The 24,223-nt window shown below is 37.6% G+C and overlaps 1 protein-coding gene across 4 annotated transcripts in view; it reads right to left on the bottom strand.

Moving 5' to 3' along the window:
• LOC104642593 (uncharacterized) overlaps window positions 1–23,033 on the bottom strand; it is a 47,115-nt gene extending 24,082 nt beyond the window's left edge. The window contains exons 1-7 of one of the 4 annotated variants that reach the window (XM_075738958.1): window positions 22,459–23,030; window positions 14,413–14,546; window positions 5,783–5,906; window positions 5,376–5,491; window positions 2,160–2,324; window positions 969–1,147; window positions 242–372 (exon numbers count right to left, since the gene is read on the bottom strand). In XM_075738958.1, coding sequence (XP_075595073.1) covers window positions 242–372; window positions 969–1,147; window positions 2,160–2,324; window positions 5,376–5,438 — 538 coding nt within the window. In that variant the 5' untranslated portion in view covers window positions 5,439–5,491; window positions 5,783–5,906; window positions 14,413–14,546; window positions 22,459–23,030. Of the gene's footprint in view, window positions 1–241; window positions 373–968; window positions 1,148–2,159; window positions 2,325–5,375; window positions 5,492–5,782; window positions 5,907–14,412; window positions 14,547–22,458 lie in introns of all 4 variants that reach the window. The other 3 variants (XM_075738957.1, XM_075738956.1, XM_075738955.1) reach the window with 3 other exon arrangements.
• Between the last annotated feature and the right edge of the window lie 1,190 nt (window positions 23,034–24,223).

Raw genomic sequence — 24,223 nt, 5'->3', positions numbered from 1 at the left:
TTCGTATTTTTGAAAACATTCAGTGAACATGTATCTGAAAATAAGATAAGATGAAATAAAAAGTCAGCTTCATTCCACTGCTTTGTTGCATGAAGACAATTTTGATTATTTTCTTTTGTTTTCCCACACACATGTTGTTCACCTTTGAGTACCCTTTTCCTGTGTTTGAAAGTGCTCTTAAAAGCATGTGCCAAGGTACACACAGAACATGTCTATTAGGTAATGAAGATAATATACCTACCTGGTTCAATAGCAGCAGATATAAAAGACTGGGCTTCCCTTACTCTCTTCATCACTTCTTCCAGTTCCTTGGCAGCAGCTTGTGGTGTCATTTCAGGAGGCTTCACTATTGCATTATTGGAGTGATTTATTCTAAATTAAGGAAAAATAAAACCTTTAACTCCCAAACACTTGAAAAGGGAAAATGAAAAACAAATAATAAAACACATCAACTTCCATGTATGACTAAAAACTTCAAATTTCAGCAAAACTACAAATTTTTCCTAACACTCATCTAAGTATCTGAAATGTCTATCTTTTATTGCTTTCAAATATTACCACTTTTAAAAAATTGTGGCACAATATTTCTGTGTTAAAATATTTTCTAGTAGAAATCTAGAAATCTGTTTATTTCAGATCAAATCTCTACATTAAGGCCTACTAATTACATATACATCATATATAAAGCTTAATTAGTACCAAGGACTTTGCAGATTCTCTCTGTTATGGCTTTCACTAACTCAAGATTACACGTAGAAATATTTTACTTGATGCTATCCATATTCTTCTTGGAGAAAGTTATGCCCAACCTTGAAATTAGTTCGTAAAAGTGTTCCAGTTTAGTAACAATAGGTCCTTATATTGAAAAAATATTCATCACAGTAGTTTCCTGCACATCAGAGTCATAAATGTATAAGGATACTAAGAAATCTCTCATTCAATATTCATATGGATAATTAATTTCTTACTTCAGTGGCCTGTCTCCAAACATAACTCCATTAAAGGCAAGAGCTCGAGGTACAGAATTTTGGTCTGCAAATTCCACAAAAGCAAATCGTGTTGGTTGCGTCTCATCACCTGCCATTCGCACAAATTTGACTTCTCCAACTTGCTTAAAGAATTCAAGCAGCTGATCTGCTGTTGTAGTCTAGAAAGAGTCGAAGAGCTCAGCTGAAGTAAAATATATAATGAAAACCACTTATCCAACATATCAGGTAATCTAAGAGCTACAGATTTTGGAAAGATGTCTCACCATTATTACACAGGTGACGTGAATTTTAAGAGAGAAAGGTATTTTTTCTTCCATTAATCTAAATAATATATTACAGTTTAAAATAGTGCAACCACAAGCCCTGAAGTCCTATATCTAGGTTAAAAAAGCACTTGCACAGGATTTTGCACTTTTCAGGCAACTCATTTGAAATAACTGATGAGGAATTTCCTTATACACCTATTCCAAGCTATTGATTGTGAATTTTGATCAACTAAAAAAAAAATCCAAACAGTATTACAAGACTTCACTTTTGTCTGGTTTTCTACTAGCTTCCAGCTTGTTTGATTTTATTGCGATCAATAGTACTTTTACACTCTAGTAGCTACATCGGCAGTCAAAAAAACCTAAAATCAAATACTTATATTGCCATCAGTCAAAAGCAAATTGTTTTTCAATTAATTCAATCAATTGCTGAAAAAACCAAATTTCTGACAGACCTAACTTTCCTGTCAGAGAAACTCAAAGGTATTTATGCTAATTTCAAAAATTCCACTAGGAGAAATCATTCCTTCTTACTGTATTTAAGCAACTGGACAGTGTTGTGGGGGACAGCTACCATGATCTCATGACTTCTGAGGCATTGTTCAACTAATACAACCCAGTTGGACATTTGATCAACACACACAATCATAAGTATGTTTTTTTAATTCAGCTACACTGTTTTTTCTCTGGTATCCTACTAGAATGATTTCCACAGTCTGGTCTGATCTGATTGGCAAAGGAGCATTAAGAATTTGAAATATCACTAGTAACCAAAAAGAGTATTTTTTGTTTGTTTAAATTCCTATTGGCATCAACTAACGAAAACTCTTAACATTTCAGAATATAATTAATAAATTACAATTCTCCATCTTCCATCAGCATTACCAATAAAAAAAAAAGCTACCTGTGAATTCAAGTTTCCAACGTAGACTGTTCTTCTGATTTCATCAATTTTGGATGGGTCCACATTCCCCATAATTGGTGGCTGTGGTATTTCTCCCAGTGCTGTAATGTTAGGGTCCAATGCTGCTGCTGGTATAGCCCCCAAAGTGCCAAGTGAAACACCGAGCTGGAATACACAAAAATAGAATATGCTTTGCAACCAAACACTAGTGGGAGATACTTCATTTGTTAATACTTGCCTACCTTGTGTATTTCTATAAAAATAAATCTAATGAATATAGGCAGGACTTCAAACGGTAAGGTCCCAGATGAGTACTGTATTGGGTTTATGTGGCAAGGTTTTGGTAGTAGAGGAGGGGGTTACAGGGGTGGCTTCTGTGAGAAGATGCCAGAAGATGTCCCCATGTTGGACAGAGCCAGTTCCAGTCAGCTCCAAGATGAACCTGTTATTGGCCAAGGCTGAGCCAGTCAGAAATGGTGGTAGCACCTCTATGATAACATATTTAAGAAGGAGAGGAAAAAACTTGCTGTGCAACAGCAGCTGGGAGAGAGGAGTGAGATGTGAGAGAAACAACTGTGCAGACACCAAGGTCAGTGCAGAAGGATGAGGTGCTCCAGGTGCCGGAGCAGAGATTCCCCTGCAGCCCATGGTGAAGACCATGGTGAAGACCATGGTGAGGCAGGCTGCCCCCCTGCAGTCCATGGAGGTTAATGGTGGAACAGATATCCACCTGTGGAGGACCCCATCCCAGAGCAGGTGGATGCATCCGAATGAGGCTGTGACCCCATGGGAAGCCCACACTGGAGCAGGCTCCTGGCAGGACCTGTGGACCCATGGAGAGAGGAGCCCACACCAGAGCAGGTTTGCTGGCAGGACTTGTGGACCCCATGGGGGACCCACGCTGGAGCAGTCTGTTCCTGAAGGACTGCACCCCATGGAAAGGACACGTGGAAAGGATCCATGCTGGAGCAGTTCATGAAGAACTACAGCTCATGGGAGACTCATGCTGGAGAAGTTTGTGGAGGTCTGTCTCCAGTGGAAGGGATCCCACGCTGGAGCAGGGGAAGAGTGTGAGGAGGAAGGAGCAGCAGAAAGAACATGTGATGAACTGACTACAACCCCTTTTTTTTAAAGAATAAAAATCTACCCATAAATAACTTTCTATAGTTAAGATTTTCTGTGTGCTATCAGTTACCATCTTCTCAAATAGGTCTGGCCAGGGATGCAGTATATCAATCAGAAATCATACAGGTTTGAATTTCTAATGCTTACAGTCATTCAAATTGAGAAAAATGCCTTCAAACACTGTTAATATTCTTATATTTTTGTATAAACAAGTATTATAAGTGGATGAGGAATTGCTGAGGTCTTGCCCAGCAAGGGAAGAAGGGAATCTGCAGTGCCCAGGGCTAATTTGTTCCATAACAGACATCAGTCAGTCAAAGGGAGAGATAAGATACCTTTTGGACAAACATGTCTATCATGGTTTAACCCCAAGTTTTTGAGAAAACTTCTGCTGTGTGGCCCCATATGATGATGTCGTCAATGTATTGCAGGTGTTCTGGAGCTTCACCCTGTTCCAGTGCAATCTGGATCAGTTCATGGCCAATAATAGGGTTGTGTTTCCAGCCCTGGGGCAGTCGATTCCAGGTGTACTGGTACTCTGGGTGGTATTCTTAAATAGTTGTTTAACCCTAAACAAGACCTGAACCACATTCAGGAGACCTAACAGTAGAAGCATGCTGGTCTGAAGATCTCAGGGATATTCAAAATTCTCAAGAGCTGTTGTAAGAGCTGCTGTAACTAGCCTGAAGGAGAAAGGGAAGGTGAAGGTGTTCCCCCCTATGTCCCCCATAGATTGCTACAATCTCCGGATGCAGCATGCAGCAATCCGCCATCACACACCATCTCTCCTGCCCTGAAAGACTTGACAGATGGAGCCCAAAGTCATGGACTAAAGGAACTCAATGGACATTTTGTAGAAATTTATGAACATTTTACAGACATTTCACAGGGGTGGTCCATTGACTAAGAGAATGATATCTGTATGTATATATCAAAAGAAAAATGGTGGTGATTAATTGCAGTGTATTGGAAAGTGTGGGACCTGGACATGACATATATGGTATAGAATAAGAGGTAGATACTATCCTGGTTTCGGCAGGGATAGAGTTAATTTTCTTCCTAGCAGCTGGTGTAGTGCTGTGTTTTGGATTTAGGATGAGAATAATGTTGATAACACACTGATGTTTTTAGTTGTTGCCAAGCAGTCAAGGACTTTTCAGCTTCTCATAGTGGCGTGCCAATGAGAAGGCGGGGGGTGTCCAAGAAGCTGGGAGGGGACACAGCCAGGGCAGCTGACCCAAATTGACCAAAGGGATATTCCATACCATATGACGTCATGTTCTGTATATAACTGGGGGTCAGCCGGGAGGCGGGTCAGCTTGGGAACTTGCTGAACATCAGCTTCGGGTGGTGAGAATTGTGCTGTTCATCACTTGTTTTGTATATTAATTTATTTTTTAATTTTTTTTTGTCCTATTAAATTGTCTTTATCTCAACCCAAGAGTTTTATTTTCCTTTTCCATTTTCAATTCTCTCCCTCATCCCACTGGGAGGGGGAAGTGAGCGAACAGTTGTGTGGTCGTTTTAGCTGCCTGCCGGGTTAAACCACTACAAACTCCAGCCATAACTAAGCACCATGCAGTCACTCGCTACCCCCTCCCCCCTCAAGAGGATGGGGAGGAGAATGGAAGAAAATAGCAGCAGCATCTAGCTCCTATGCTTTTTGTAGCGATAACATTGTTAGTCTAACAGTCAAAAACCTGGTCATGGAGATATCAAGTAAAACCACCCTAATGCTGCATTTTAATATTCCAAAGAACTGTGTCAATTTAACTATTATGTTTTAACAAATTTTTAGAAGGTGGATAGCATTGCCATTGGATCAAATTAATGAGTCTAGGGAAGGACACAACCAAAACCAGTATTTACCACTATTTTGCAAAACAAGAATCTGAAAGAAACACCCAGGAAAGGTAGGGCATGGACATCTTATGATCTACCCTCAAAAGAAGCACCACAGCTAAATCCTCACTGATTTAGCATATAAGAGAACAACATCCATGGATCAGATAGTTCTTGTTCTCTAAACACAGAAAGGCTACTGAGTACAGAGGAAAACCAGAAATCAAATAGGAACTGAATTTTACTTACTGTAGTCAAAGAGGTTGGTGCAGGTATAGGAAGCAACCCTGCACCAGGCATCAGGCTTGTCATAGTAGGAGCAGGTGCCAATAGAGAAAGGGCTTTGGCTTCATCTGGGATTTTACCTGAAGAAGCAAATGAAAGCATTACACAGAGTTGGAACACTACACAGATGTTACTCTTTCTATGATTTTACAATTATCCTTGTGTTTTAAAAAATAATAAAAAAAGAATGAATCTATCTACCAGATCTGTAGAAAGAAACAAATATGAACTTAAGTATTTCCTTTTACCCTACTCTACTAGGAAAACCAAAAGTGATCAAAACTTCAAAGACTAGCAATATCATTAATGGATTATTATTTTAAAAACTAAATAATGTATACAATTATTTAACACTTTGAGCTATGGGTCACCTGTACTGGAAACTTAATGTTCATGAACCAAACGATATCAAGCATGGACGCTTTCCCAGGGCGGTGTTTTCACGGTGATCGAAAGTTGTTTTACACATGACAACCGTTCGTGTTGGCTGCATCACTAATAGCACACAGAACATCAGATACAGAAAAGAAGAACATTTTTTAAAGTTTAATCCCCAGAAATGGCAAATAACCAAATCAGTAAAAAAAACCAAACAAACAAAAAAAAAGAAAAAAGTATGTGCTAACTGAAATTAGTGCACTTTTTCCCCCTCTGGTTTACCTACTTTTGATGTAAAAATAAATAAAAATAAAATGAAAACTACTGTGACTCCACACAAGACATATTACAAGTAAAATTGGGAGTAGAGGAGGGGAGGGCAGAAAAATTCAGATTGGTACTGTCTTACGTTCTAGGTTACCTCAGTTTATCTGAAACTTTGATAAATTAACTTTAAATTTACTGACATTGAAGCAAATCATAACCGATCAGCTAAGCCAGCTATATTTTCCTAAAATATGTATTTCCTACAATTTCAACCATATTATGTTCCACGTCATGCTAAAAGTTTAAGTAATATCTAATCTGAACTAAATGCAGGTTTCATTCAAAGTTAGTTACAATTAGACTGCTAAAAGAACCCCAGAAAATCTTCAGAAATCAAAAGATGTAATAGTTAATTATGAATACAATTAAATGTATGTATTAAATTTGAAATACAAAGGGATTTAAATTGGTACAAACATTAAAAACTTAACTGAAAAAATACAGAAAAGAAGTTCTAATTATACTAGGTATCTATGATCTATTAAAAATTACTGGCATAACTGTATACATGCTATCCAACTGAGTCCTTTGGTATTATCCCATGCACTTTATTAAAGTAAATGCTTTTATTCAACCATTGTTTTAAAAGTCAAGATATATACAAATACTGTGCCAGTGGCTTTTACTGCTTTGGTTCAAACAGTATATGTTTTAACTATAAAACCTCTAACTTCAGGATTTAAAAATTAATATATAAATATTGCTATCAAAAAGCAAAATATGAGATAAGTTTCAAAACACTGTGCAATTTTAGCTATACAAGTTCCAATAAACCCCAAAGGAATCATACTACTTTAAAAAAAATAAGCAGACAACAAAAGTGTTGCAAACCTGTTCTACAGATCTGCAGCAAGGACTGGGTTACGGTTGGATATGACCAAAGGACAAAAGAAATCTAAATGAAAATTAATTTATATGTAGCATGGGTGGAATAGGATGAGGCTTTGGGCAACGTGGTCTAGTGGAGGGTGTTCCTGCCCGCAGCAGGGGGGTTGGAACTAGATGATCTTTGAGGTCCCTTCCAACCCAAACCATTCTATGATTCTATGAATAGAAAAGATAAAATAACAGTACTCTTTTTTTCTCATGCCTCCTATTTAGATTTTATTTACATTAAGTTTTGAGGCACCTTGCTCTTTAACATATAACAAACCACTTGATTTTGCTATCTAAAGGAGAAAAATAGGAAATTAGAACTTAAGAATTAACTCTGCAATTATGTCTTCCAGGGCTTTTTAAAAAAAATGCATGAATCTGAGTCATCGTCACAATATTCAGCACTCTTTACAGGTCTCATTTTGAAGTCGGGCATGCAATGAGAGGTGTACCTGAATTGCCTGACTGCACACAAGAATCAGGTAGGTACTTGGCTGTACATCCTGCCTACTATGTAGCTAACTAACAGGCTTCCAAATATACAGTTCCAGCAACTGCGTGTGCAAATTAGGCATACAATTATATACCAATTCTTCTGAAAATCAAAATACTTGAGTGTGTTCAAATGATCGATGAACCAGACCTTATCCTGAACAAGTCAGCATCTTGCAATAAACTGGATACTCATAGAGGTGAGACAATCGCACATAAGAGGTTAAAAACACTGGTGTCCGCTTATCTCTTATACAAACATTGTGGATGGAGATCCACAAGGCTGGCATGAGAAGCAGCCAAAGGAGGGAGACTTACAGCAGCAGGATGGTCCCCTTTTTGGCTAGAGAATGCGGAATAAACAGGTAGACCATTTCTACACAGAATCTTGAAGGCCACGGTACCCAGAGTGAGACCTTTTGCTTGATTATCCGTGAAATGAATGTTAAAGTTGACACCCCTAAGTATGATAATGAGCTTAAAGAAGTACATGCTAAACATATATGACTATAGTACTCGACTCTCCACCCAAATCACATTAAATGTCACCCTGGAAGGAGAACAACTGAGGTTAGGGTATAAAGGATATTGAGGAAGTTACCCCCATGGGGGGAAGAGAAGAAATTGAAGACCCTGAAGAGGCACTTGACAGGCTGTGCTCCTCCTCTTCCACCCAAGATAGGGATGCCTTCTTGGTAAGCATTGTGCCTTCACCTTTTGGTGAAGAATACCCAGGATAGCACTTTGCTGGCATTATAATTATAATCATATATTAGCACTACTGCAGTAAGTGCATTTATCAACGGCAATTCCAAACTTTTTATATGTGTTGCTTTCATAAACTTTCTATTAGTTTCAACTTTGCAAAACTGCCTCAGTGAAAGTCCTTTAGGGGGCTCTGACAGGCAAACATTGATACGTCGCTACACATATAATCCTTTAGACATAAACCGTTGACCAAGTCTGGGACTAAGACTGGACCTAGCCGCACCTAGGCTCCTCTCTGAGAAGGAGTTTAGAAAGCAAGGGGGTCCTTTCTGAACCTCGTGACTCAACAGGAGGGCCTCCCTCAGCCACACATCAGATGCTCACCCCTTTATGCGACAACAAGTTTCTACAGGATCAAGTAAATCCAGTGGCAGAAATGGCTCCTGAAGTGGTGCATCTGCATTCTAATTTAGATCCTTGGTCAGTAATATACAAAGGCATATGCCTAATTTAAGTATGCGCTTATATGTGGCCAATTCAATATACACTTAACCAGATAAACTTAAGAGAGGCTTAAGATATTTAGCCCTTTTAAATAGGAACTGAGTTATGCACCTAACTAAACAGACAGGGACTCAAGTTCAGAAATGTACATCTTACTGAAATAATTGGAATTATTCAGTTGCTCAAACATTGCCTAAGGAATCCACTGAACACTTTCAGTTAAGTAAACTATTATAGCAGTTCAAAAAATGACTAACATGCATATCTAAATTATAATGTTAGCGTTATTTCCAGAATACTTTGGTCCCTCAACAATGTAATGTTTTATTTGAAAACAAAAATCTAGTTGGTCAGTTCCATGCCACAAAGATAGATCTGCTCCTTTATTTTATTCAAGAATGAGGAATCTGAATCCTGAAAATTTGTCTGTATTTTCAGAGATACTGTCTTTTCAAAAGATCCCCCTCTACTTTTTAAGATCACTTCAAACTTTTTAACAGTCCTATAGAAAAACACCTGAAATATCTTGCAAATTTACTTCCCTGTTCTTTAGACAGTTTTGAAAAACAAATTAATATGTGAGGCCAAATAACCTCATGAGTTACAGCCTTTAAGTTTTGGAATGTTATCTCCATGAATTTATTTATAAAAGGAAGACAAGTCCACAAAAATACAACAAAACATGTGGGTAATGGCATAACAACTTAGACACTTTAGTTTAAGAATAACTGTTTCTGTTTTTAAACTTAAGGTATTTAAAAGCTGAATGGAAACAAGGTAAAAATATTTATTTTCCAATAAGGGAAACAGACAAAATAAATATGCCACATCTATACCACATTCTTAGAAATATTTCTTAGAAGCTTAGTAAATTACAAATTCTATAATCATTTATTTATTCTTCGCTTTGCAAAGGAATCTAGAAGCAAACGTAGATTAGCTCTGCATTGCCTAGAGATACCTTATGCTTCTTCAGAAATGTACAGTTGTCCTAAATATCAGTTATGGTTGTTACTTTTTTGTATCAAAGTGCTTAAGAGCCCTTGTCGACCTAGTCCATACCAGAGTCTATTTTGCTAAATGCTGAACAGAAGTATCTGTGTTAAGCTGGTACTAATCACAGTATTTTTATCCCTCTCCATGTGCTCAGAAGAAATTTATTTCCTACTCTTTGTATTGAAACTACATGGTTAATTCTCCCCTCCCCCCACAACTGCTTCAGCAACAAGTATGTTTGTTTTAAAAATACTTTCTGTTCACATCTACTCGAAAGAGAATTAAAGGAATTTTTATTTTCCTACTATTTTAAATCAATGCAAAACGCACACTTACAAATAACATAATTTCTGTGTGATCCAATTCACGATTCTTATTGGATTTAGCAGCAGAGATTAAAGAGATTACAACTACTGGTAATTACCTCAACTGGCACAGCTAAATCCAACAGAAATCACAAAGCAAAGCTCTTCCCAGCTGCAGTTCACAGCCTGGTGCATTACCAGTGAAACCAATTGGTCCCAATGCAGCTGGCTGGGAAGAGCACACCACCTGGTCCAATACTTCTGTTTCAGGGCTTTCATTTCACAAGGAAGAACAAACATCATTTAGGGATGAGAACCTTCTCAATCACTCCAGCATGAACTGCCAGGGCTTCTGAGATTGAGAGATGACACTTTTTTCTTTTTTTTTTTTTTTTTTAAAACTTATCCTGGTTTCAGCAGGGATAGAGTTAATTTTCTTTCTAGCAGCTGGTATAGTGCTGTGTTTTGGATTTAGGATGAGAATAATGTTGATAACACACTGATGTTTTTAGTTGTTGCCAAGCAGTCAAGGACTTTTCAGCTTCTCATAGTGGCCTGCCAACGAGAAGGCGGGGGATACCCAAGAAGCTGGGAGGGGACACAGCCAGGGCAGCTGACCCAAACTGACCAAAGGGATATTCCATACCATATGATGTCATGCTCCTTTATATAACTGGGGGGTTGGCCAGGAGGTGGGTCAGCTTGGGAACTTGCTGAACATCAGCTTCGGGTGGTGAGAAATTGTTCTGTTCATCACTTGTTCTGTATATTATTATCTTCCTTTTCTGTCCTATTAAACTGTCTTCTGTCTTTATCTCAACCCACGAGTTTTACAATTTTTTTTCATTTTCGATTCTCTCTCCCATCCCACTGGGGGGGTGAGTGAATGGCTACGTGGTTTTTTTAGCTGTCTGCTGGGTTAAACCATGACAAAACTCTTCTTAAAATAATCACCACTGGAGCATGTAAAAGTGCAATACACACATATATACATGCACAGTTTTCAATCTTCCCACTAATTACAGTGTTAAAAGACAATGTGCCTCACATAACACGTTCCAACCAAAACCTCAGGCTGCATTTGTACTTATGAGTGGTAAACAGTTTTTTCTAAAAATTACAAGAAACAAAAGGATGAAATCTTACTGCCGCTGACCTCACTGAAGCAAGGTTTAATCACAAGCAAACAAATATTTCATGACATTCCATATTCATGAAAGTTCAATATCAGAAATAATTATTTTAAACTCTTCATATTAGACATAAATAGAAAGTCTTCTTTTAAACAGACCATGCAACCTAAAATAAAACTACTCTAATGAGAAGAGGAAAAATAGCAGAGAAAGATCATGATTTTACTTTGTAAAGTCAATTTCTCCAGAAAGTAGAGTTTCAACTGTCCTCTTCCAACATAAGCTCATAAAGCATAATATATGAAAGAATGCATCTTAAAACTGACGTATTTTTCAATATTCCAGTCTGGCACAATGTGCTCATCTGTTGAATTTAGATGCTTAAATGTATTCCAAACTAAATTTATCCATAATTCACAGCATAAAACTTAGTTAATCATATTCCAAATTCTGTGTATACCATCCACAAGCAGCTTCAGGTCAACTTCAAAATGAAACACTGTGAACCCTTTACAAAACATCATTTTTTTCAGAACTGAATTACCAGGTCACAAGTACAAGGGAAAGAGATTTAACAAGAAAAAAAAAAAAAAAAAAAGAGAAAAAATAGAAAAAAGAAAAAAGAAAATAAAAGAAACAAAGGAAATCAAAATAAAATAAAAACAGAGACAGGGCGTCCGTCTTCAGCAGGCCAGACTTCGATTTCATTTCCCCCATGAAGGTTTCACTTGGCAGCAGGTTTAGTGGCATGGCAAACAATGCCTAACTCAGGCAAGTGTAACAGGTCTGCCTTGGCCAGTCTAGTCATCTAATAATGCACAAATATCACACAGAGAAAACATACAAAACCAAATTAATAGTCAAAATCCATCTACAAGACAATGTGGACATAAAATTTAGAATGATTAGGGTGGCATCTTTGTTTATCTTTCAATCTTTGCGTTCTCAAAGTATAACATTTAAAGAAAAACCTATTGATACACACAAAAGACTCATATTTTGGCAACTCAATAATGTTATTTCATTTACAATTACATTTTTGTTAAATTGTTTATTAAATGTCACAAAATTATCATTGTTTTCATTGTATAGTGATTCCCTCATACTCCCTTGATTTACCACTGTTTAAATACACTCCAAATTTCAGATTTTATTCTGTTTTTTAAAAACAGGTTTTCAGAGTTCCATTTTACCTCTCCTCTATGTTTGATTCGGCGCATGAAACGTTGTATTACTGGCACTGTTGGCCATGGATATAATTTAACCTTCCAGTAGAATATAGCCATTGCTATTTATCGAATACATATATAAAATTATACATTTTTAAAGCCCGTGATACACTCCACTGACTCCATTAACAATGATATATAGTGAATCAAAAATGTTGCACTGTGGTCTCCAAAGCCATGCTTATTCCACAGAATAAATTCCTCAGAAAGTTAAACCTATATGAATTCACATCTTTACAAACTAAAATTAGTGATTTGGTTAGAAAGTTATATGGAAACAGCATTCTGACTTTAAAAAAAATTTGACCTCACAACCCAATCACTTGTTCATCTAATTACGCATAACTCTCTGTGGGGTCCAGAATGATCTAGAACAGTGACAATTTTTCTGTAATGCATGAAATGCTTAATAAGTCAGTTACAAACAGAGTTGGAACAAGATTTCTCAGAACTTTGATTTTATTCTCCTTCCACTCATTGTCTACCATCAAGAGACATAGGAAAATGTAGCTTTACCTGCCTGCTGCCATATCACATCAGGCAGTGATTTCATCACAAGAAAAACACCAGGAAGTGTTGTGCATTCATTAGGCAGCAATCTTTCCTCTCTGGCAGTACTGAACCAGTGTTAAGGTCTTTTCAATATTTTCAATATGCCCATATTAACAAGGCTACAAGAACAGACAGTATATTGTAGGTCATTTTGGAGCCTATGAAATTTTGGAGACTTGTCAGTTTGCTAGGAACACCCCAGACCATTATTACAGCAGCACTATTCTCATACTATCCAGATCATGATGTGGCAAACATGCCAAAAAACGGTACTCTGAGACCACTGTTAAACTCCAAGAAGTCAACAGTATTTTTTGAACCAAAACCTGACTCTTACAGTTAATAGGAGGTATTTCTGGACTTGCTGCAGTTTATGGATCAATCATTCTAAATATCGTTGTTCATAGCAAAACAGCTACCATGTTCACAGTGAAGTTAGCTTCACTCCACCAGCTGGAATGTTTCCACTCCAAAGAGGCAAAAAGTCCAGATCCAAACGGGCAGATGCTCAATTCCCACAACGATCCCAATGAAGTCAATGGGGCTCTGCCTACAGTAGAGCCATGCTTCATAGAATTGTATTCAGATCTGGGATAGTATACTAATAATAACAACTACCTTGTATTCAACACATCTGTAAAAGCATGACCTCAGCTAATTAAAGGAACACTTATAAATTTAGTATTCACCAAGCATTTTATTTTATTAAGAGTTATAAAAATATTTTACACTAGAAGCATTCTGTACAGCTGACTGCATTTTGAAAGAGATATCTAAAATCAAAAAGGAGTACCAGTATGCATAAGAAAGCCTTTTTATTGCACACATATTTTACACAGGAACAAGAAAGAAAAACTGATTTTTTTTTTAATTAAACTAGCAGGTAAATATTTATATTCAAACAGTAATTATCACCACAAATGCAAAATATTTTAGATGAATCTAAAATGGTCAAATGCATATATCACATGTCTACAAGACAAAATTGGGATTCAGTAAAAAAAAAAAAAAAAAGGAAAAATAATTACCATCTTAAAAAACCCAAAAAACCCAAACAAAAAAAACAAACTAAAACAAAAAAAACCCACCACACCAAGGGCAATACATTAAGATCCAAACTGCAATGTTACTGGTGCCAAGAAAGTGCCTAATCTTTTCAGTGCTCCATTGACTTCAGTGAGAACTTTGTGTGGGAATAAGCTTGCCAACACAAACCATATTGAAGGGAATTATTTTACCTTCTTTCCCCCCCCAAATATGTAATAACTATGGAAAACTGAATTATCCTTATTTAAATCAACTAATTTTTTCTAATGCTGAATTTCAATTAAATCTATATAATTGGGTTTCTTCATTCAATTTTCAATTTTGTTTCGAGACTTTTTTTAAAAAGCAATAAAATAAAATAACAAAAGAGCACCACATCCTTATATAAAAAGCTTAAAACAATTAGCAGACAGGACAAAGACCAACATTACGGAAGAATGTCTAAAATACCAACCTTCTGCACAGGGCACAACTATCAAAGCTCTGTCAATAAAAACCGTGTTTGTTAGATGCTGGGCCACACCAACACTTGATGCTTCACGAAACTTAATATAACATACTTTGGAGGAAAAAGCAAGAGGTGTGTTGCTGCAAGATAAAAGGAAAAAAAAACGTGATTAGGCATATTAAATAATTGTATGCATGTATTTTCAACTATTATTTCTTAATTAAAAAAAGTTTTAGACTTCCTTGAAAAGTTACCTAAAAGACAAGAGTATAGAAATTTACTCATTTTTCTACTTACTATGTAACTAAAAAAAGTATAGCATAGCCCCTCCTCCTTTTTAATGGAAACTTACAGAAGCCAAAATCCCAAATTAACAAGGCTGATTTTCTTTACAAATCTTGCTAAACAACATTCACCAGTACATTTCAAATTACTCTTATAAGTAGCACATTTACTTCACACATTTGTAAATACTGTATCATTTATCTTTTATCCTCCAAATAATCCTTGTTTAAGAAAGTCAAACAATAAGCCCAGTCATTTTTAGTGGGTCCTTCAGATATTAGCCCATATTAACCGATACTCTTTCTTAGGCCTTCACAAAAGAAGTTTTGTTAATTCATATTAAGATAAAAGCAGTTCTTGAGAGTTCTTTCAAATGTTAGGTCTTAGTTCACTAATGTAACAAAAATCCTTTTTATCATCTGCCTTAGTTTGGCATAGTGTAGTACAGGATAACACTGGAGGAGGTAGGAGGAATTCACTATTTGGCTAGAATAAGGAAGAAAATTAAAAATATGTATATTGGGTAATTTGCTTTTCCATTAGAAAGTACACCAACAGAAATGTCAGAAAGCACAATATGTAAACTTTGTAATCTTGATCAAAAACAACGAATGCTTTAAAAAATGTAATTCCTGGTCAAGGTTTATACGAGCAGTTTATTTCTTCATATGAAGTAAGTACAGGTGAAGTCTTCAAGGACAGAATATAATAGGATATTGCTGGAACATTAGCAAGTTCCATTTGAAAAAAACATCTGTCTTCTAGCAAAGTAGTAAATCATGGAAAATACACTCAATGAACTGTTTAAGCCTGACCCTCCCTCAACTGAAACAGAAACAGTTGTCAACTTTCTGGAAGTACCAGAAGCAATTCAAGTTTAGCCCAATCCATCTTGTAGTCCCTCAAATTCCAAGCAGGTACTTCCAAAGTTGTTTTATGGAATTAACTAAATGCAAACTCAGAAGTTTTAGACACATTATTTCATCATATTAATTGCATAAATGAACCAAGAACTTAGTCTGAGGCAAGCAGATTGGTATGTTTCTGGTTACCAGAAGGTAACATCTAGGTAAAATATCTAGAGCACCAGCCAACTTCAGAATGGCAATCAGAAACATTTATGATGGAAAATTCTGTGAAAACAGAGACATTGAGGAAGCAAAAATAAACAGGGAGCAGGAGAAACATAAATATGAAAGTCAACCTTATACAATTTAGAAAAACATTGCAAGATGACTACATTTCTTCTGTTTAGTTTGTCTGTAGTGGACAATGTTTTCACAGTTTCAAGTGTTCACATTCAGGAAGGAATGTATAAAATGGCTTTTGAGCCACCTGTAAGGTCTTGGTTCAGAACACTTTCCATCAGAGCTGCAGGATATAACAATGTCTAAGAAACGCTCATGTGTACTAGCTTCCAAGACCATTCCAGAATATTCGGAAGCAAACAGTATTATAGCAGGGCTTTCAATACCTAATGCAGACAGTTTGTGCCTCCCTGCTTTCAAACAATTCATTCTGCAAAAATTCAATTGTTCCTCAATAAAGCTTTTCAATATTTAATCATAGAATCATTAAGGTTGAAAAAGACCTCTAAGATCAAGTCCAACCGTCAACCCAACACCACCATGCCTACTAAACCATGTCCCAAAATGCCATGTCTACAACTGATCAAAAATCCTCTTATAGCCACGTTTGAAGCCTCATTGCTACAAATGTAATTTTGAAGGCTTCTCTGAAACACAGACTTCAACTGGGTGACAAGCGTAATGTAAAAGCATGACTGGGACTAAGAATCTGGTTACAGACGTCACTGGTCTCCTAGTGTGCCGAAAAACAATTCTAAGCTGTATGAGTAGTTGGCATACTGGAGTACATACCCAAGGCAAAAGATCTGCCACACCCTGCAAACCAACTTCAAATTTCAACTGTACCACAAAATGGAAGTGATTTATAAAGACTGGTCTCAGTCTTGTTCAGAACTGTGAGAAAGAGAAGCCATACTTTAACTTCACACAAAAGTCTATTTAAACAGCCAACAGAAAGGTACCAAACTAATACTTTCTTGAACAACACATTTTGTAAGTAACTTCAGGCTGGTAAAAAGAAAACAAAAACCACACAGCAAAGAGACAAAAGTTTCAGAGAATATTTTACAAAGCAGGGAACACAGCATACCCTCTCATGCTCCTGGCATCACCACACAAGTGTGGTTTCTCAGAGATCTTTTGCACACATGGGCTTGCAGGATGCCTCCCTCCTACCTCCTTAATGGCCTCTGCGTATTCCCACTAGAGAAAACTCAATAAGCACCACAAGTTTTGCAAATGACAGCAATTCTCCATTCTCAACATGTGAATTCAGATCTCTAGCCAAATCAAGAGCATGCACAGATATTCAAAACTTCAGGAGTTTTTCCTCAGACTTTGATGACAAAATATCACTGAAGTTGACAGCAAAGCCCCACTAAAGCCACCCTCTTCTACACAGAAGTAGCAAATCCACACCGAGGCCCTGACGTAGTAACAACTCTTAGTACATAAACTAATTCTCTTACGTGGGCTGTGACTGTAATATTATTTTCTGGTCTTTGTTGACTGTTTCACCCTATCTAACCATAATTTTCCAAGTCATTTTCATATACACCTTAAACTTTTCTTTACAATATTTAAGTCTTTAGCTTCAGGAAGAAACCAGATCTCATTTGGTAAAATTAGAAACCTGCAATTCAGTCATCCCATTTTCCTCAAGATGTAAACAAAAGGGAAAATACTATACATGCAACTAAATTAAAAAAAACAACCCAACAACATAGAAATCCTATTCTGTGAAAGGATTTTTACAATCATCCCTTACTTTCATTTCTGAACAGTTGGTAAAAAAAAAAAAAAGCACAAATTCTCTGAATATCCTTCTTCTCAAGGCTACAGCTCTGTTTATGGGACAGGGAAGAAAAGGTGACCAAAATGCTTGGCAATAGTAATGAAATGGAATAAAAGGGGCCTTTGAGCACCGAAAGCCACCTACAGCAGTCTTTAAGAGACAAGTCTTATAAGGAAAGGGTTAAAAATCTCATGAAGTCAAAGTTTCTTGGGCAAGTTTTTGATACCAATTTTAAACCAATACAGCAGACAGTTGCAGCATAAAACATAAACTCAGCTAGTCTCTTTAAGATTTGATAATCAAATACAAATTACTTAAGTGTAAAATGAGTGGATAAAAAAAATACCACTTCTTTTCCCACCTCCACGTAACTTACACTTGTTTACTGCTGTTATTCATCAAATAGGTGCTTTCAATGGAAAGCCTTCTAGAGAGCAGAACAGTATATAGTTGTACAATCAAGACAAATTTAAAATTTTCTTGTAAGAAAATAGGTAAATACAAACAGCCACCAGTAACAAGCATCTCCGACTCACTGAAAGATGATTCATGTTAATGGTTTTTCAATAAAAAGAAATATTGCTTTCTATGCCAATGAAGCCTCACTGACAAGTAGCTAAAGTCAGGATGATGACCATATGGAATCAACTTCTTCAGTGCCAAGAGTTTCCAATGCCCTCAACACTGAACCTGAAAGTGGACTACTTGCAGTTCACACAGGCCTCTTTGAAAAATAACAATAATAATAAAGTAGCACTTACTGCCACCTGCATCAAGTGTGAAAGCTTCTAATACACGAGACAGACACTTCCTCACGGAGAACCAGGCTTTCAGGAACATGACAGGTATGAAATCCATCCTTCTTAAAAGGATGTCTGATTAGTAGTGACTGAAGAAACAAGGGCTTTGACGAATGAAAATAAAACATGAAGTGACCAACTACCAAAGAGCATAGTGTGATTTAACTCAACATTCATAAAAGTCCTCTCAATCAATTCAGTATACAAAATAAAGGACCCTAACAGAAACTGCTACTTTAACCACAGTCTTAAGATATTAATTGCTGGGAAAAGTCACCAGGTTCAAGAAGCTCGCTAGGAATACTGAAGAGTCATCTTAAAGAACCTGCATTTTATTTCATGCATTAAAAAACTGAGGTGGTTTCTCTCTCTTCCCCTCCACATTTTGCATGGTTACAAGAACTTTAGGTGAACTAATCTAACATTAATATGCTTTCTATTTAATGTAATCTGTAAGTAATTATATTCAACAATTGAGACTTCCTGTTAGTTTTTTAAAGAAACTCTCTCTGTTGCACCCTATAAAACCAAGGGACATGTTAATGGCAGGAGACTAGAGAAATGTAGAAAATGGATAAAAAAAACTCTTCTCTCTTACAATGCTAGTTCAGGCAACCACAGCATAGCCCTATACTTTGTTCTACAATCATTGAAGAGCCTATAGGTACCAGATACATCATCCTCATCCCCCATTAAGTCATAAACCTCCTCTTTTTCTTTTTTTTAATTCAAGTCAGCAGTAGGGTGCTGCACAATGAATGATAGTGAAACAGTGTTATCAAAGGAATTTCCTAGAAGGCTAAAATGATCACCTGATCAAATCCACCACTTCTACAAACCTCTTGGATTTCTCTGACAGAGCAAAATATCAGAGGATTAGGAAGAAAAAAAAAAATATCCAAAACTAACATGTAATGCTGCATCTTCCAAGAATGGGAAAAAATATTTCAAAAAGAAATTATCAAGAGCAACGCTCCAAAATGGTCCATGTCCTTGACCAAGTTAATTCACAAATACCAGAATGAGATTTATTTCCTTTCAATTAAAAAAAAGAAAAAAAGTTTTGTTATTAAAAAAATTGAGTATTTAATACAATCAGATTTTATGAATTAGAATTCAGCAGATTAAAGGAAAAAGTAGAAGGCTGACAAACATGACTGACTTGGAAGAGGTGAAGGATAATTTATACTTTTATTTGCAAAGACCATAATGCTGGATTAGAAAAAGGGGAGTTTATATGCTTTATAAAGTGTGTGTATGCATGTACATATACACACATATGTCTATATATTCTGTTTACTGTTGAGCATCAACAGAACTAGAAGTTCATATCGATTAGAAATAAACATGCCCAGCAAAGGCAATGGGATTACAAATATTACAGTAAATCTCTTAACTTGAATGCCTTTTTTTATACATGAGATGATGCATACAGAAGAGAACACAACTTCACTCTGCTCTGCAAACTCATGCTTGACAAAGTAAAAATATTTTGTGTGTACGCTGAATATTTGCAATACAGAATCAGAGAGAAAACAGGTTACAATTCTACACAATGCAATATGCAACTTTATTTCACCACATCGCTTTATCTATAAAAAAGTTAGGATAATACTCTTTTAATATTACACTGTATATTATTCTTGAAACAAGAACTGTTTGCCTTATTTTTTTAAACTATGTGTTTCTGTACAAAGGCTAGCAAATCTCAGTGGAAAACTTTTACTTAGCTTAGCATAACACAAATATTCTGGAATGACTGAAAGCTATGATGTTACTTTCCACTTATTCCTCAGCATGAAATAAATTTAGGAGAGCATATTAATATTTGTTGTTCAGTACTAATATCCATGAGACCTGTAATTCACTAATTCAATTTAATGAATTATGTTTTTCAGCTAGAAACCAGACTGAAAAGTGAGTTTCTTGCTGTTCCATGAAGGTAACAAAAATTCATGCTCTAGAATACATTGGAAATTTGGATTGCTTACAGAAATGTTTTTAAAGCTAAGACTGGGATGACATGAATTTTTGTCTGATGTTGACTCTAATGTAAAAAGCAAACTTCCTTTTTAATTGAATAGAAAGAATTTGTTTTTTTTAAAATACCTAAGCCTTAAATTGTCAAATACCCAAGGAAAAAATAGGCACAGAAAATAATTTTAACAAATTGTGGACATCTATTGTAGCATCTTTTTGCTTGGGATACCTTTGCTACGCGTGCACTTGTCAATGAAACACTATTTTCTGAACTTATGATAATATTATTAAAGTATATTTTCAGAGAGTCAAGATGAAGCATGTTTTTACTGTTTCACAAAAAGGGAATTAGATTAAATAATTTTTTTTCCAAGGTAATAATTTGAAAGTCAGGTCAAGTGTCCAGAACTATTTTGCAAGGAAATGCATATTTCTACAAGTTATGCATAAAAATTGTAAATAAAACCAAGAGTAAAATAAGTAATCACAATCTCACATCCTATCTCTGAAAACTAAATTAATCATTTAGAACTGATGTTTACTGCATTATAACCTTGACATTTCCAAGTCAAACCCTGCTATGGTACTGGATTTTTATATTTTACGTGTATACACAGACTGGCAAAATTTTATACATAGGCACAAACATTATTTGCATACAGATGTCAAGAAAATATCTATTTGCCTTAAAATCTGCTATATAACTAAGTTATATAGTGAAAAATAAGAGCAACAGCTATAACAAAAAATATATTAAATCAGGAGAAAACAAGTGTATTAAGTGTATTGTGGAACAAGTCCAAAGTAAAAACCTAGAAAACTGTACAAAAGTTACCATAAATCTATTAAAGAGTGTTTAAAACTTGGTAAGGCTGTTTTATCTTTACATGAATGGATATCTATTACATATACTTTATATACATATTAAATCACATTTAATTTTTCTGAATGGCCCTCATTCAAACCTAGCCAAGTATAATCTAGTAACAGATAAAAATGGACAAATACCAACTTTTTTGCTATTTAGTTTTCAAAAAAATTGAAATTTTATTCCTCTGTCTTTTTATTAAAATTGAAGTATGGATGTGAATTACTCCCCCTGCCCCTTTCTGCTATTCCTATTTAATTTTCATAAGAAAAAAAAAAGATTTGAAAGATTTGAAAGGTTTGAAAGAGCACGTCTGTCATTCACTTCCTAATATAACAGATGCATTAAGAAAATTTTCTTTTCCTCCCCTGTTCTATTGGCCACCATCTGCTTGGAAGAAACACAGGTTTGCAAAATAACATTCTCTCCCATCTGAGCAAATCCCTCGCATGCAGCTGACATAACGAGGACAGCTACAATTTAGAGAAACGTGTGATGTCCGTTATTAACTTTCATTTACTGCAAACGTCTCATCGGGGGCATTTCTGAGCACAGGGCAGGTACCGTTCCTCTGTTAACAGCTATGCTGACTTCTGTTCGAGCGGCCCTTTCTCAAAGGAGAAAAGAGCCTTTCAAACAAAAAGAGTTGATCCCGCCGGCATGCATCGCCCGGGCGGCGCGGCCTGGCAGACAGCAGGGCGGGGGAGGTCGGGCCTGGGGCGCTCCCACCCGACCTCTCTCCACTTGGGACGAGTCCGAGAGAAGAGAAAGGTGGGCCACAGAAAAGAGGTTTTCAGGAAAAGGGGGGAAACGAGACCTGCGCCGAGGAAGCACTATCGGGGCAGACTGAGAGCACGCTTCTCTCCAGATCTTAGGCTGTGACTCAGTGCCGGCAGTCCCCACCGGGTGGCCGCATCCCTGGCCGCCACCACGAGAACACAAAACTCGCCGTGTTTCTACAAGCCGCTCTAGAGATGTCGCGGCTGCTCCCCTCCTCCGGACCAGGGCCGCCATCTTAGGTCCGGGCGAAGCCCTTTTCCCCTAACGCTCCTGCCTCATACAAAAGGGTGGGACCACGTGACCCCCCTCCCTGTACGGGAGGGTCTGGTACCCCACACTCAATATGGCACATAGGGCCTTCTGCCTCTTCCCTTCCCTCCATCCTCCCAACCCCTCTAGGCCTCTTCCTTATCCCAAGCCTCTATCGCTCCGGAGACCGGCGCAGGCCCTACTTACTCCGGGGGATAGAGGCGCAACTCCTCGATATCTCCCAGGAAGCTGAAGAGAGTCCGCATCTGTTCACTGGTCACTGCCGAGGACAGGTTCGTGACCTGGATGACAGACGTGGGGCCCAAGGGGAAGCCAAGCGGCACACCGATCCCTGCGCTGTTCATCATGACGAGGCCTGCAAGACCGCTCCGCTCGCGGCGGTACCACACACAACCGGAGAGGCGGGCCTGATAACAGAGAGGAGCACGCAGGGCCTGCCAGAGTGTCCTAGCATGCGGGCGCTCTAGCGGCGAACTCGATTGCTCCCTGGATGTATTTCTGGGCGGGCAGCTGTTCTTCCCGTGCTGGCTAGGGCTCACGGGGGAGCGGGCGCTCTCGATCCGCGCATAAGGGACTCCGAGCTCGACTGCGAGGGTTCCCCTGCAAGAGAGAAGAGGAAAACAGATTCTCCTCTCCCTCCGGTTTCCCAAGGAGCCAGGCAGGCCGATGTTGCTAGGGCGGAACCAGCACGGGGCCGCGTCCCCCCCCTCTCCAGGTCTCCCTTCACGCACACACTACCCACCCCGGGCTGCCAGGAAACCGGATCGCGGGGGGGAGGGCACGCGGGAAGGGGCAGTCCCGCCCCGGCGCCCGCATAGCGGAGGAAACGAGCACGACGGCCTGGACGCCACAAACAGTGCCTTGCTAGGGTGACTGAGGTGGTTAGATAGCTCCATCACACGTGGAGAAAATGCAGCTGTGAGCGGGTATGACTAATCCATGCACGAACTGAGCCTGAGTACCTTGTTAACTGGTTTCCTTGTCGTTTAGCAAAGCAAAAGGCGGCTTATTTTAAAACCGGAATACCAAAGAGTCTAGGTACAAAATCCCACCGTTAATAGGTTAGGTTTGGCTCTATTAATCGATTTGGCATGAAATCCACTGAATACTCTGCCAGAAAATTAAAATATGCCCACAAGAAATGGAAGGAAAAATAGATTAATTACCTTAAGCTTAGAGAAGTCTACCTGGAAAATTCAAGATCTTTTGTTATATATTATGCAAAATTAAACTCTGGTATGATTATTCTATCTATAGGAACATTACATAAAGATTTTGTGTGTTTTGACTAGTACATTTAATCCAAAGATGGTTAGCAGAGGTCTAGAAGCTATTACTCTATTACTGCTTTGAACACTTGTGTCGTTTCTCCTTGCATCTCTCAGTGGAGGGTACCAGAAAAATGAGCTCTAAAATTCACACATAGAAAAATTCTGTGCTATCAGAACTGACTGGGATACCCCCTCTCAAGTAAAGCCTTTAATAGTAAATATGAAATTCTGAGCTACTGGTCTCCATCCCAAAACCAAAACAGAAGCAAAAAACTATTTAAATTTTATATTTGTCAGTCCCTACCACAGGAAAAAATGAAAAAAAAAATTTGGATTTCAGAAGAATAGAAAAAAAAAAAAAAAAAAAAGAAACAACGCCAAAAGCCTTGATTCACACAGGCTGCCATTAAAATGACAAAAGCAAACAATGAACCTGGTTTAGCCAAAGTGTTCAAAATTTTAAAGTATTTAAGAGCCACTCCCTCTCCTATAATAAAAAACAGCTGTTGTGTAAAAAGGGTACAAGTCTGATGTGTGGCTGAGGGAGGCCCTCCCGTTGAGTCACGAGGTTCAGAAAGGACCCCCTTGCTTTCTAAACTCCTTCTCAGAGAGGAGCCTAGGTGCGGCTAGGTCCAGTCTTAGTCCCAGACTTGGTCAACGGTTTATGTCTAAAGGGTTAC

The sequence above is a fragment of the Balearica regulorum genome, chromosome W (assembly GCF_011004875.1).
Source record: "Balearica regulorum gibbericeps isolate bBalReg1 chromosome W, bBalReg1.pri, whole genome shotgun sequence".
NCBI lineage: Eukaryota > Metazoa > Chordata > Aves > Gruiformes > Gruidae > Balearica > Balearica regulorum.
This window is presented reverse-complemented; position numbering and strand designations above follow the sequence as displayed.